We start from the raw sequence: 16,198 nt of genomic DNA on the forward strand, positions 1-16,198 counted from the left end.
GCGTAAGTCACAGAATGGTTAAGAGAATCAAATGAGACCATAGATAGAAAGTGAGACAACAAATAAAGTAAGAGGTTGACTTTGTTATCACCCTCTTGTCATATTTCGGGAGTGTGCTGACCTAGACTATTTCGAATCAGAAATTTTTGAACCTCATCTGCCGAGAAGGAGAAGTCAGGTACTCCAGAAGAGGGGTACGGGGAGGGGAGAGGGAGCAGGCGATCAGTACCTCACAGCAGCAGGCGTGTTCCTCTGGCACTGACCCATTGCCAGTCTGTGATGCGGAGGGAGAAAATTTCTTTCAGATGTTGACCTGGCCCTGCTCATGTCCCTGTGTCTGGGAGATCACAGGTTTAATTTGTTTTGACGGTGTTTCTCCCTAGAAAGAAGATTTCACCAAGCACCTTCTTCTCTTTAGTACATCAAGAAAGCTATCTGTTTATCTTGTTATTCTTTTCTGCGGGGAGTTTTCAGTACTTTTCCTGTAGAATATATGCAGCTGCTAACCACCTTTATTCATTTAGTTTCATTAGGCTGAGTTATATCTTGCTCTTATTTATTTAGATTTTACATAATCTGGATATGCTATCTAAACTCCTACACTGTTAGGTCAGATGCCCAGAGCAAGGCTACTAGGTCCCCTCAGGAATATTCCAGAACTCTGAAAGATTGGAAATATTTTTTTAATGTCATAGCTCATGAGCCCCCACTGATGTGGTCCTGTCATGAGTTAAGCCAGCCAAGTCTATTAACTTTTATAAAAAGGATATTATAAGGTGTTGTGATAAGAAAAATTGTTACAAATCATCTCCATCCCTATCCACCCCAAAATTATGATGCTGTCCCACCAGTATGCATGAAATTAAGGGTGTGTTCTCACCTGCTAAATGTATTAGTGCTAAGTGGAATGGAGTGTTTTTTGTGTTGCTTTTAGGAAACAAAAGATGTGGATCACCCCTATGTGAGGTAGGGTACTGTAATGGGAAAAAAATAGCTGAACAAGAAGTCAGGAGATCTGGGTTCTATTATATGTTATGCAGCGAGAGATAGAAAGGATTGCGATCACTTTCCTTCAATAGAACTTATTTGTTCTCTCCACTATAAAATGAGGAAGTCAGACCAGATGACTTCTAACATTCAAGGTTGTATGGTCTCTTTTTATCCTGTTGCTCTATATCCTAGCTCCCAGTATTCTATGTTTTAAAGTCCTTTTCCGTGTCTGTGCTCTGTGTCCTAAACTCTAGCATTCTCTATTCTGTGTTCTGAGATCCTTTTCCAGATCTGAAATTCTGTGTTCCATGTTTGCTATTCCTTGTTCTAGAATCCTTTCCTGCTCTAGTATTCTGGGTTCTATAGATGTTAGGGAATTCCTCCAGAAAGAAATACAATGTCTGTGTTCCCATAATATGACAGGTACAACCAAGTAGGACCCAAACCAGTCAGTGCCCATCCCTGGTGCTTTGAGAACACAGAGGAGCTTCCAGAGGGACTGCCTTCTCTTTGTGTGGGAATCCAACCCAAACAGGAAATATTTAAGTCATCCCACTTAAAGCTTCCTATAAGGCAGGGTGGAGGAAATGTTACATTTGTCCAACTGTGGTGCTCATTTTCTTTCTAAATCTCACTTGGATAAGAGCCCCGAGTGTAGCATGTAAGCTCACCCTTATCAGTGGATGGTAGGAAAGATTACTCATTTTGGAAAGATTGGAAAGTCGTAAATGCCTTTGAAAGTGCTACGATGATAAAATATGAATCAGATCTCTATTTGAAGAGAAAGAACTTTCACGCTTAATGCTTTGTATAGTTTTTTTTTACTGTGTGTGCTATTGTTTTTGAGTGTGTCTTGATATGGGGGGATGGAATAAGCATTTATTAAGTACCTACTGTGTACCAGGTGCCAGGTTAAGGGCTTTATCTCATTTGATCCTCATGACAACCTTGTGAGATAAGTGCTATTATTATCCCCTTTTTGCAGTTGAGAAAATTGAGACAGATAGTGGAGAGAACAAAGTGGAGAGACAGAAGAAGGAATTCTTCTATCTTTAGTGGCATAACATATAGTAGAACCTAAGTCTCCTGACTTCTAGTTTAGTGACTTGTTGAGGGTCACAAAACTAGTAAGTATCTGAGGCTTGACTTGAACTCAGGTCTTCCTAACTCCAGGCTCAGCACTCTATCCATCGTACCACCTAACTGCCAGATTTCCTTCAAAGTGATTTCATTTTAAGTAGGGAGTGGACTATGTTTTGGACCAGCACATATGCAGACCACTACAATATTCCCCAAACATAAACATGGAAGAGGAGACAAATTGCCCAACATAGTACCAAGTATCCATGTCATAAAGGCTTATTTCCACAAAGGGATCACAGGATCATCTATTTAGAGCGGAAAGGGACCTCAAAGGTAATCTAGTCTACCCCCCCTTATTTTAAAGATGAGGAAACTGAGGCTCAGAGGCTCAAAGATATTAAGGGCCTGGCCCAAGGTCACACACACACACATTCAGTGGCAGAGATGAAAATTGAACGCCAGGGCTCTGACCTCCCTAGAATCTTCAAGCATAGACTGGGAATTGGACTTAATGTTAACATAAGTGCAGGAGCAGCTAAGTGGCGCCATAGCACACAGAGCACTGGACCTGGAGTCAGGAAGCCAATTCTTCCTGAGTTCAAATCCAGCCACAGACACTTACTGGCTGCGTGACCCTGGGCAAGTCACTTAACCCTGTTTGCCTCAGTTTCCTCATCTGCAAAATGAGGGGGCAAACAAAATGGCAAACCACTCCAATATCTTCGCCAAGAAAACCCCAAAAGGGGGCCAAAAAGGGGTCATGGAGAGTCGGACACAACTGGAACAACTGAACAACAACAACCAAAATCTTTTTCTATGATTATCCTTTCTATTATTGTGTTTGTCATATAAATTTTTCTTCAGCTTATGCTTACTCCCCTCTGCATTAGTTCATGCAGGCCTTCCCAAATTTCCTTAAATGCTTCACATTCCTCATTTCTTAAGCTGCAACAGTATTCCATTACAGTCACACACCACAGATTGTTCCTTTATCCCCCAATTAGTGGACACTCTCATTCCTTCCAGTCCTTTGCTACTGCATACAGGGCTACTCTAAATACTTTTGTATATACTGGATTGTTGCCTCTGTCTTTGACCTCCTTGGGGTATAACAAGCCTGGAAGTGGTATCATTGGGTCAACGGGTATATAAAGTTTAGTGATTATTCTGGTTTGATTCCAAATTGTGTCTCAGAAAGCCTAGAGTACCCCATAGCTCCTTCAGCAGTACATCAGTCAGCCTGTTTTCTCACAGCCCTTTGCACAATGAACATTTTCATCCTTTGCCACCCTTGCTATAATGTTTGGTGTGAGGTAAAACCCTTTTAGCACTGAAATTCTGTTTTTCCCTTCTAAAATTCTATATTCAAAGATATTTTAAGCTCTAACATTTCATCTTCTGGATTGTCTTCTTTTTCTTTCTTTTTCATCTGAAATCCCTTCTACTCTGGATGTTACTTTTTCTTTTAATCTAATAGCCCTTACTTTTAATACCTCTGAATTTGAGCTTCCTTGTATACAGTCTTTCTTATTTAAAGCAGAATCTTAATTCATACCCCATACTACTGTCACATATTCCATCCATGAGCTAAGAAACCGGTCAAGTGATATTAAAAAATTTATGAAAGAAAATAAAAGTTCTGCAAAGGGATTTTTCTCCCTTTTCCTACCCGCATTTCAGAAGAGAAATCAAAAATCAAAGTCAGTCCCCCAAGTCTTCCAGCTCCCCTAGCACATGCACTAGATTACAACCATGTTCCCAATTAGGAGAATCAATTATTCATAAAGATCTGAAATTTTAATTCCTGTTGGAACAGATCTAGAAGTGTTTCTTCTCTTAAAGTAACCACAATTTGAAGAACGGAAAACAAGTTGGAACTAGGCAAAGGGTTTTAACGTGACCTCTGTCTTAATTGAGGGTATCTTGTTGTTTGGCATCAGAGTAAAGAATTAGAATTTCAGCTTCTCCTAGCAAAAGAGACCTCAGAAGTCATCCATTTCAACCCCTCAGTCCACCACTGCCCCACCCAAGTTGGAATCCTCTCTCCATTGCAATCTGATTCATTTTAAATAGCTGTCAAATGGGCTTTTAAAAGATGATACTAAATTTTTTATTTATTCATTCATTCACCCAACATTTATTAATCTACTGCAAAATATGCAGGACTCTTCTGAGCTCTTTGAGAGATGAATAAGACTTGACTGGAGGGACAGCATGGTAGAATAGAGTCTTAAACTTGAAATCATCCTGACCTCTCATTGGTTCATTCAAAAAGCTGGGCATTGTGCAAGTTCGAGAAATAGAACAGATATGCAAAACAGTCTCTGCCCACTCAAATTTTAATTAATTTAATTTTAATAAACAGAAAGACATAAATACAAATATGTGCAAGGGAAATACCAAGTGATTTGTTAGAGATGAGCAGTGTTGGAGGATGTTAGCAAAGAGTGGGATCAAGATGGACCTCATATTGGAGAAAGTACATTTTCCAGCCTTGAAGGCAATGAGAGATTCTGGGAGGTGAGGAAGGAATATATTCCAAAAGGGACAGAAGTCTATGCAAAGACACAAAGAACAAGCAAGCAGCCCAGTTTGGCCAGAACATGGGGTGTGTGAATAAGAGAAATGGACCATGAGCCTGGAAGGGTAGGCTGGGGCCAGGTGGTGAAGAGCTTTGAGTGATAACAGGAATTTTATCCTAGAGATAATTGGGAATCACTAGAATTTATTGAGCAAGAGAATGACATGGCCACACATATATTTTAAGAATATCAGTTTGACAGCTGTGTGGAGGATGGACTGGGGAGGGGAGAGACTATTAGGAAACATATCAATCCAGGTCAAAGGTGATGAACACTTGAACCATGGTAGTAGTCATACAACTCACCCTGCCCCCGATAGCCAATAGGCATCATAGGAGTAAACTAAACAGAGTAATTTCACATCCTTTAAAACTGAATTGCTTTTTGCCATAACTACATTGTTAAGCTTCTAATAAAAATAAGAGTCTGCATGAACAGGGACCATGTTTCTATATATTCCCAAAAGGTGGAACAAGGAACAGTGGGGCCAGGTTTCCATTCCAAATACAAAAGAGCATCCAACTCACCAGAACCGACCCATAATGCTCTAGTAGGTATCGAGGTTTCCTCCCCTAGAGATAGCCAAAGAAAGGCTGTGTAGCCACATGTCAAAGAAGTTAGAGGGGGCATTCTTTCATCGGATGGGAGATGAGATTGGATGACCTTTAAGGTCCTTCCAAGATTCCGTAATTCAGGGAACAGCTGTAAAAGCTATACATGATTTACAACATACTCAATTTATGAAAATCAGATATTCAGAATGATCAATGGTGGAATTATTTCCTTTATAAAAACCTCTTTGCCTTAAATAAGATTCCCAGTGCTTATAAAATGAGATCTGGATGAGAAAAATAGATTTATATACATTTTTGAGGAATACATCTATTTCCTAAATCAAGGCATACCTGTAATAGTAATAGTCATGATAATAATAATTGTTATAACAATAAATGTTAGATGTATTGGATGACTAGTTTGCCAAGGCTTGGAGAGAGTCTGGATGTTTGGTAAAAGAAACACTTGTGTGCCGAGCATCATAAGGCTTGATCCACAGCAGAAGCAGTGGACCAGAACAAAGAGACTTGGAGTCTTTGCCAGGCCTTTCTGTGTGAACTGGAGGAAACTATTCTGCCTCTCTGGGCTCCAGAGTTCTTTGGAAATGTGGGGAATGAACTCTGTGGGCTACTTTGGAAGCTTTAGCGTCCTGTGAACTTTCCTCTGATTTTGTTATGATGATTCCTTTTTCCTTTTCTTTCCTCCAGAATCTGTGGATAATTGTCCAAGCAACTGCTATGGGAATGGAGATTGTGTTGCTGGGACCTGCCATTGTTTCCTTGGTTTCCTGGGTCCAGACTGCGGCAGAGGTGAGGACTGGCTATATTTTGATGGTCTATTCCCATACGCCCCAAGCAGGGACCAGCTCTAGTTTTGGAGAAAAAAAAAGGTACTAGAGGTTCCCACCTGCCATCTTGACTTTGGGGACAAAATGACCTCATGCCACTTTGAGATTTGGCAGTGGAACTGAAATCCATTGGTTTTGTGGGTCTTGTTTCAAAATGACCCCACATGCCTACTACATTTGGATCAAATGAGATACTATTTGTAAAACACTTATCACAGTGCCTCGCATGTAGTAGGTGCTAATTTGTTCCTTTCCCATTCCCTCTGCTGTAGTCTTTGGGAGCCAAACCTCTGTATTTCCTAGTTAACAGACTGGTGGTAGAGAAAGAGTTTCAGACTGGGAAGGAGGAGAACCACGTCCTTCATTGCCTCAGTTTCTTCCTCTATAAAATGAAGGATTCTGAAAAACTCCTTTTCTGAGTTCCTAGCCCTATATTCTCCATTCCAACATTTTGCGCTGTTTTAAACTTTTTTTTCAATTAACAAAAAATCTTTTTTTTCTCCCTCCTACTCCCCGCCAATTGAAAAACAGGGAGATATAAGGTGTGGCCTCAGGGCTCGTTGTTTTGCCGATCCTGATAAATAAGTAAATGACTGACTGATGTGTATTCACATACAAACATAAACACATATATATGTATACACACATGTATATGTATAAGCATGCACATATACATACACATATATTATTGTTATTCTTCTGTCGACTCTTTGAGACCGATCCCATGAATTTGTCCATTGGGTTTTCCTGGCAAAGATACTGGAATGGTTTGCCATTTCCTTCTCCAGTGTGTCCTCATTTTACAAGATGAGTAACTAAGGCACATAGGGTTTAAGTGACTGCCCAGAGTCACACAGCTAGTAAGTATCTGAAGCCAGATTTGAACTCAGATCTTCCTGATTCAGGCCTGGTGCTTTATCCACTATACCATCGAGAGAGAGAGAATGTGTGTGTTGATAGGTAGATAGAGTTAGATAGATAGAGTTAACAGATCGATAGCAGACAGAGTTAATAGATAGATAACTAGATAGATAAAGTTAACAGATAGGTAGATAGATAGACAGACAGACAGATAGAGTTAACAGATAGATAGACAGACAGACAGACAGATGTACACATGCAGCTTGAGTTGTTGAGAGCCTTAGGGCAGTGTCAGCGTCAAAGGACAAAGCAGAGCGTGTATGGGACATATGGCAAGGGTCGAATTGACAGGACTCGCTAACAGCAGGAGTGTCGTGATTGGAGGGGGGGGGCGTTTGTTCAGTTATTATTTTCAGTGGCTCTCAGGATCATCCATACGTGGGTGAGTAAAGCAAACTGGATTTAGTGCTAGCTGAGGGATACCCCTTGAAAAGCTGCCCCCATCTCACATGAGGCATACAGTTTACTGATCATGTTCCGCGTGATAGGCTTTTGTCAGGAAGCATCAGAGTTCCTCTCTCTCCTGGTGTGGTCTTACCAGCTCATAGTGATTATTCTCTGTCCTTGTAGAGAGAGCGAGCGAGAGCCTGTGGGCCTGTCTGCTCCCTATTTTCAGAGCCGGTGGGCCCCATTATTTACTGGATATATGACAACTTGAGTTCACTGTATTAAAAAAATGACAGATGGGGCTGAGACAGAGGTGGTTGTTTTGGGAGTGTTTTTTCACATCCCCCTCCTCTTCCCAGCCCTGCTGCTCCCTGACGTGTGTGTTATGCAGAAGTGAGTGTTCTCTAAGATGTTGCGGATGATAAATACATAATCAGAACAGCTCACACACATTCTTAGGATGTATTTTTGCAGGACATAAAACGCTTTTCCTCACAACAGTCCTCTGAGTTAGGTGATACAGACATGATGAGGAAACTGACGGTAAAGAAGGTCAGGTGATTTGTCCAAAGTCACACAGCCCCTCAGGTCAAGGCTAGTTGAATTCCAAGGCCAGTGAGCCTTCCACTACGCCGTACTGCCTCAAACTGCATCTGTACCAGTGGCTTCCCTGTATTACTATCTCCCCTTCCACTGGCAGTGAGGTAGCACAATGGATAGAGTACTGAACTTGAAGTCAGGAAAACCCTAATTCAAATCTTGCCTCAGATACTTACCAGCTGTGTGAGTCTGGGCAAGACAATTTACTGCCTCCCTCACTTTCTCCCTCACAAAATGGGGATAATAGTAATAATAAGGGGATTAATAATAATAAGAGTTAATAATAGCTGTTACTTCCTAGGGTCGTTGTGAGGATAAAACGAGATGATGTTTGTGAAAGGCTTTGGAAACTTTATTTAGTCACTTTTTCAGTCCTGTCTGACTCTTCATGACCCCATTTGGGGTTTTCTTGGCGAAGATACAAAAGTGGTTTGCCATTTCCTTCTTCAGCTCATTTCACAGATGAGGAAACTGAGGCAGACATGGTTAAGTGACTGGCTCAGGGCTACACAGCTAGTAAGTGTCAGAGGCCAGATTTGAACTCAGGTCCTCCTGACACCAGGGCCAGTGCTCTATCCCCTGGGCCACCTAGCTGCGACCCCTTTGTTTTACAGAGAGGGAAACCAAGGCCAAAAGAGCTGAAGTGGGATGAACACTGTCTTGGGAGTCAAGCAGCCTGAGCTTTAGCAGGCTCTGCCATTAATGGCATTGAATGGGTAGCGTCCCTTTTTCAGGCCTCAGTTTCATCTTCTATAAAGCACGGGGCCTTGGACGAAGTGAGCCCTCGAGTCCTTTCTGGCTCTCCAACTCTGGGTTATTCCTGTGGTTTTTACTCCCGTGGTCTGAAACGGGCTTTCAGAGATGCCCGAGCAGGCCGGCCTGGGGAAGCAATGTCATTACCAGCTGTGAGTGCTTAAAAGAGGAAGGTTGGGGAGGAGGAAGGATGTGTCGGGAGTGGAGAAGAGTCATTTCTTATGACAAGAATTACTGTCTCATCCCATATGTACTTAAAGTTAAGAGTCCTGTATAAAACGGCCTTATTCTATCAAGGCAAGAATAGTGGGCACTTTGAGCGCAATGCAATATCATTTATTTTTATGTAGTGTCCTCTGTCCAGATTATCACAAAACCCTTTGGAGTACGAGGTAGAATGGAGAGAGAGTACGCTGAAGAGCTGAGTTGGGTACAGCTCCTCTTACAAGGGGAAGTGATGGATGGCATTTGCACGGAAGAGTGAAGGGAAGGGAGCCGGGGGAGTGGGCACTGCTGAAGGCTTGGTGTGATGGAGAAGCACTAATAACAATACAAATGTCTCGAATTAATATAGTGCTTTCAAGTTTACAGAGCATTTTCCTCACTATAATCCTCAGAAATAAGTCGTTGTAAGTATTATTACCCCCATTTTACAGATGAGGAACCTGAGGCTGAGAGATTTGGTCTTGAGAGAGACCTTGCAGCCCATCCAGTCCGATCCTCTGATTTTACAAAGACTACTCAGGTTATACACATCCAAGGTGGAATTTGAACCCTGTTCCCTTACTTGCAGAGCCAGTGTTCTTCCACTGTCCTTATCTGAGGATGATGACGATAACAACAGCAATAGCATTCATGGAGCACTTTAAGGGTTGAAAAGTGCTTCATAAACATTATCTCGTTTGGTCCTCACAACATCGCTGGGAGATAGGCACTGTTCTTATCCCCATTTTACAGATGAGGAAATAGGCTGAGAGAAGTGGCTTGTCTCATATCACACAGATAGTTAATGTCCAAGGCAGAAGCTGAACTCGGGTCTTCATGACTCCAACGCCAGGCATCTCTCCACCACTCCAGCCTATCGAGTGATTCCTGGCTGTTAAGAGGGCATGACTGTTCTCTCTTCACAGCTGCCTCCACTTGGAGAGGGCAGAGTCACCAAAGTGACACAACCATGGCCACGCAGCTGGTAAGGTGAGCAAGGCTGTGAACACAGGTCTACTGACTAGAGCCCAACGCCAGGAGGTAGTGTTGTACTGGGAGACCAGGACATTCCCTACGATGCCAGGACTCCAACCCTACTTGGAATAATCCAGCAAAATTCAGACCTGAGTTCAAATCCAACCTTGGACCAGTTCTGTAATCCTGGGCAAGTCACTTAACCCCTGTTTGCCTCAGTTTTCTCATCTCTAAAATGGAGATAATAATATTGCCTACCTTCCAGGGTTATGGTGAGGATCAGATGAGATAATAATTGTTAAATGCTTAGCACAGTGCCTGGCACAGAGTAGGCACGTATTCTATCCATCCCTTTTTTCCTTCCCACTCTGTGATTTTAGTTTAAAGGGTAGGATGTTCCTAGTACAGAATATGTTCCACCAAAGTTACAAGATGGGAGATTCCACTAGCCTGGGAGCTCTCCTGGGGCAAACAGCAAGGAAATGAGCAACAGTTACTTTGAAAACCAGGTGGGCCTGGAAGAAAGTCATTCTTCTTTCACAGAGTTTAGAGGGCCGCCCTTGAGGGCCTGGAGGCTCCCATGTGGCCTCGAGGCTGCAGGTTCCCCACCCCTGGGCTCGGTCCTGTTCCTTTCTCCATCAGTGCCAATGCGTCCTGATTTGGAGCAAGTCACAGTAACTCTCATTTCTTTGTTGGAGAAGTTGGTAATGCCAACCACCCCCTTCCTTCTTCCTTTTCTCACAATGAGGGATTGAGTATCAACAAGGTCACTTTTGTCCATGTAGTTAAGATGCTCTGAGACATCCTCAGAGACAGGAACCAGTCAGATGGGCAGTTACTAGCTCCAAGGGAAGTGTGGCTTAGTGACTAGAGAACTAGCCCTGGAGTCGGAAAGACCTGGGTTCACATCCCTCTTCTAGCACATACTGGCTGTGAAACACTGAGCAGATCACCACTTCTCAGTGTCCCTGGCCACTCTTTAAGACAGAAAGTGACAGGACAAGGAACCAGTCTGCTAGTGCCCTGCCTCCTTTCCTCCCTTACTACACTGTATTTAGCTATTTGATATTTATTCTCTTGATATTTTTGTTGTGTGTATATACATGCATGCACTTGTGAATGTATATATGCATTTGTATGGGGGTATATACATCATATGTGTTTATGTGTATATGTACACATACATGTACAAAATATACATACACTGTGTGCATATATGCATTACAATCTGAGTGTGTACTTCTATATGTGTATGTACTTCTATAAATGTATGTACATGTATGCATGCACACAGCACACACATGTATGTAGATTTGGGTGTATATAGACATGTGTTGACAGGCTATACATGTGTGTACACAGGTGTATATGCGTGCACATAATGCATGTGTGCACAATACAGATATATGTGTGTATAGTACATACACATACACACACTTGCTATCCTCATTAGAATGTACATTCTTTAAGGACAGGGACTATTTCGTTTTGTACTTGTGTCTGGCACATAGTAGGAGCTTAATAAATATTTGTTGAGTGATTGATTGATACTCTACTCTCTCTAGTATCAGAATTATTTGTGAACATGTTGAGAATTTCCGCTTCTTCCTCCTCCTCCCACTTCCCCCCATCCTGTCCCCATTAGGTTATTGATCCTTTAGGGTAGGAACTATGCTGTCTGTTCATTGGTGTGTCTTCAGTGTCAAGGATGGTGTCTTGCACGTTGTGTGAGCTTAATAAATAGCTGGTGAATTACTACTGAACTGAAATGTGCAGGAAGCCGGCTGGGCTTTGGAGTGAGAGGGGCCTGTTTTCTGAGGGTCGGGGACATAGCAGGGAGGGTGAAAGGGATGGTATCGGAGAGACATAGAAAGGGGCCATGGGATGTGGTAGTTAAAAGGATGACACGTTGAGTGTCTGAATAAGTGCTTTGAAGTAGAAAAAGGGACCAGATATTAAAGCACTAAGGTAGTATTCCCTCGGGTTCGCAGCCTCTTTGCAGAGGAGGGGGACACGAAAAAGCAGAAGAACAAATTGTGAGGCAGATGAGGTAAGAGTATAAATAACAGCTCACCTTCCCTCTAGGAGCACTCTACTGTTGACAGCATGTCTGTCTCACAAAAGCCATGCAAGGTAGGGACTGCAAGTTTTATGATGCCCATTTGACAGAAGAGGAGACTGAGGCTCTGAGAGGTGAGATGACTTGATCACAGCTATGCATCCAGTCAATGGCAAGCCAGGGCTAGAACCCAGTCTTCCTGACTTCAGTGCTCTCTCCAAGGTGCTGACTCTTCCTTGCTGGGAGGTGGCCTTAAGTAAGCTGCAGATGAGTTGTGGCAGGGAGAAGATGCCAGAAGACAGAATCAAAAGCAGAGTTCATGGTGGGGGGAGGGGTCAGCCGACTTGAAGAAAGGCAGACTAATACTAGGATGAAATAAGGGGATGGAGAAAGGGATAGTATTTATGAATAAGCAAGGAAAGAAATTACAAAACCAGGCAAGCTAGGAGGAGAAAGGGACAAAAGATAATGGTTTAGTCATATATTTAGTTTCTTTATAGTATTTGAAGGGTTGTCTTACGAGAAAACAATGTGACCGGAGGATAGAACATTGGAGCATTAGGAGGAAGCTGCCCAGAAGCCAATTTCAGCCTCATGTAAAGATTTCTACCAATGATAGTTGTCCAAAAGTAGATTGGGCTTCCTTGGGGGGAAGTGTTGTGCCAGCCACTGGAGGCTGGAATACCACCCTGGGGAGGGTGTGGAGGGACCTGTTGTTCAGGGGTGGCTCTGAGGAGATACCCTCTTAGAGCCCTTTCCACTGGACTCTTTGGGGCCTGGGAAAGCAAGTCCTGAATTTATTGTATGTTCCTCATTAATGTTCCTCCACAGCCTCCTGCCCTGTACTTTGCAGCGGAAATGGACAGTACATGAAAGGGAGGTGTCTGTGCCACAGCGGCTGGAAAGGCGCTGAGTGCGATGTGCCCACCAACCAGTGCATTGATGTGGCCTGCAGCAACCGTGGCACATGCATCATGGGGACCTGCATTTGCAATCCAGGCTACAAGGGAGAGAGCTGTGAAGAAGGTAATGGCCCCTCGGATAGAACCCTGTATCTCCTCATTACTCTTGGAGTGATCTATGACCCTTGTATAACTACACTCACTTGAATTATGTTCTTCCATTAATATCAGTAAGTCAGATCTGAAACTCGGAGAGCAGAATGAAAACTGAGCTTATGGGAACTGGCCGATGATGGCGCCCACTGAAGGGACCATTAGATTCTCCATATTCTAGGTTTAGAGTTTTGGCCTCCACTCTGACTTCTGACCATGAGAAGGGAGAATCTTAGAATTGATGGGGACCACAAAGAGCAAAGACTCAAATCTCCTACTCAGCAAATAAATCATTTCTACATCACCCCTGAAAGGGGGACATTCATTGTCTACTTAAATACCTGCCTGAACTGATAGCATGATCTGTTGATAAGGGGATGGCATTTGGAATCAAGAATACCTGGATCCAACAACTGGCTTTGCTATGTACTGCCATGGTCAGGTCAGTGTTTCTGGGCCTCCATTCCTTAATCTACAAATGAAGGGCTAAGATGAGGTCTGAGGTTCCCTATTCAGCTCATGATCTCCATCAGTGGGGCTCACTGATTTCACTGGACTGACTTTTCATGATTGAGCTAACATCTGCTTTCCCTCAGTTGTTGTTCAGTCATTTCAGTCCTGTCTGACTCTTTGTGATTCTATTTGGGGTGTTCTTAGCAAAGATACTGAAGTGGTTTGCCATTTCCTTCTCCAGCTCATTTTACAGATGAGGAAACCGAGGCAAAGAGGGTTAAGGGACTAGCCCAGAGTCACACAACTAGTAAGTGTCTGAGGCCAGATTTAAACTCAGGAAGATGAATCTTCCGGATTCCAAGCCCAGCGCTCTCTCTACGGCACCACCTAGCTGCCCTCTAGCTTCTATGTATTGATCTAGTTCTCTCCACAAGGGTCCAACAGAACAAGGCTAATCCTCCTGCCTCATTACAATCCTTTAGATATTTGAAGACAGTGATTATACTGTCCCTGAGTCTTCTCCATTCTAAATTGATAGGATAAGTGAATAGTAATGGTCTAAATGTTTGTGTAATATAGTGGATAAAGTGCTGGACTTGGAGTCAGGAAGGTGGGTTCAGATCTTACATGTGACACATGAGTGTGTGACAGCCAGGTGACTATGGGCAAGTCACTTCACATCTATCTCTGAGCCTCAGTTTCCTCATCTGTAAATTAGGGATAATGATAATGCCTCTAGTACTTATATCACCAGCTTGTTTGTGCTGAGGCCTAAGTGAAATCATGGATATCAAACACTTAAGACAACTGAAAACATAAAGATGTGAAAAACTATGATTATTATTGGCACCTATATGAGAAGGCCAGCCTCAAAACCAGGAAGACCTGGGCTCAGGCCCGGCCTCTGACACATGCTGGCTGTGTGACTCTGGACAAGCCACTTCATCTTTCAGTGTCAAACAGCTCTTCCAGAATTGTAGCCTCCAGAGAAGGTGCCAGCCCGCACTGTGAATGGGAGTCTCCTCAGCCAGGAGTTCACTAAACTCTCTGGGCTAAAACACAGATTCCAAGTATTATTGGGCCTGTGTCTTTTGGGGTGCATTAGCTTCATTTGGAATCCCAGGTGAGCATCTGATGAAAGTGCATGGATGCCTTTTAATCATGAACCCTTTTTTTGTCCAAGACACATGTGGAGGGAGCCTCTGGGTTGATGGCTTTCATCTGCTTCCTCTAATCACCATGTTCTCTTCAGGTGGAAACAGTGAGAAGGAAAGAGCCCCAAAGAAAACAAGATTCCCACTGGAGCCCATGGGCCATTTTTACCCCTACCATACTCTTGCCTCTCATAGGCAGGACAAAATTTGTTTTGTCAAAATAAACTAGAACTATACAGTGTGGAAAATTCATGGGATATTTATGGGGGTGGGGGAGAAATCTAATAAAAATTTTTGATTTACATTATTTCTTTGAAAAGAAATGTTTTTCCGTCTTGATTTCTTTTCTGGGAAGGGCCATCTGGTATTGATTCTTTCTATTATTTCTCCATTTCTTTGGTGCAGCTTGGTTGAGTTTTCTTGTTTATAATGGGTTTTCATGTGCAGCTCCCTCTTCCACTGTTCCCCCCTCCCCCATAAGTGAGTTCAACAATGTTTATAAAACATCAGCTAACAAGCTTATGCAGTTTTTGCTTCTCTCTGTTCTGAACTTTACTGCCCCATGTTTTATAAGGCTTGAATGGTGCCAGCAGGACTTTGAGGGGGGATGGGGGACGAGAACAAATTTGGGCCCTCAGCAGTGAAAAATGAGACATCACTCTTGGGGTACTGAATAGGGCCTAATAGCTTATGTGACCAATGGAGCATGAAGCACGTTGGGGAGAGGGTGGTGTTTCTCACTGCATGATTTATCAGAAAAGGCCACAGTGCTGCCAAAGGTGCCAGCTTCCAATGAGCCAGTTTGGAGAGCAGAAACGTGACTATTTGGCACAGCTTCTGTGAGAGAGAGAGACAGAGACAGAGAGAGAGAAAATGAAAGTCACCTCCCAACAGGTCTATCCCACTGAATGGCACCATGAACCCCTGCCCTCTTCGTTTCCTTCCAAGGCTTCTGACAAGGCATAGTTTCATAGAATTCAAGGCTAGAAGGATCATAGAATCATAGGTTGAGCTCTTTGAAGGCAAGGATTGGTTCCTAGGGACTAGCAGAATGCCTGGAACATACTCGGTGCATAATGAATGCTTATTGAATTGAATTAGAAAGCATGTTAGAGATCACCAAATTCAGCCCCTTATCTTACAGGTGATCCTAAAGAGGCTTGATCATTTAACCAAGGTCCCACAAAGTGCAGAGCCAGTTGATTGAAACTCCATTTACTCATAGTCTGGTGTCCTTTCTGGTACCTCCTGATGCTTCTCAAGGGACTTTTGATTACCTAGTCTAGGTCATAGAGGGAAGCTCACATTTCATCCTCACCTGGGGTTGTCTCCTGGGCTGAACCCCGGGAGATTCTAGCCAAGCTTATGCATGTGAGGCTTTAGCATAAAGCTCATTTCAGCATGAAAAAGACCCTGAAGTATATGATAAATAGGGCATTCTGATGCACACACATTCCTGTCCCCCTGCCCATATGCTAACCCTTGGCACTGCAGCAGGGAGACCCCTGAGCTGCCTTCTCTCTAGGTTGAAGTCCCCTTTAAAACTTGACCTTCTCCCAGGTGTCCCCGCCCCACAGTCC

General features: G+C 43.1%; 1 protein-coding gene across 1 annotated transcript in view; it reads left to right on the forward strand.

Annotated features, from left to right (window-relative positions):
• Positions 1–16,198, forward strand: part of LOC114032701 (teneurin-4) — a 412,175-nt gene that overhangs the window by 205,706 nt on the left and 190,271 nt on the right. The window contains exons 10-11 of the mRNA XM_027848083.1: positions 5,918–6,019; positions 12,788–12,982. Coding sequence (XP_027703884.1) covers positions 5,918–6,019; positions 12,788–12,982 — 297 coding nt within the window. The remainder of the gene's footprint in view (positions 1–5,917; positions 6,020–12,787; positions 12,983–16,198) is intronic.

Source organism: Vombatus ursinus, unplaced genomic scaffold (genome assembly GCF_900497805.2).
Source record: "Vombatus ursinus unplaced genomic scaffold, bare-nosed wombat genome assembly UNPS02005659.1, whole genome shotgun sequence".
NCBI classification, from domain to species: domain Eukaryota; kingdom Metazoa; phylum Chordata; class Mammalia; order Diprotodontia; family Vombatidae; genus Vombatus; species Vombatus ursinus.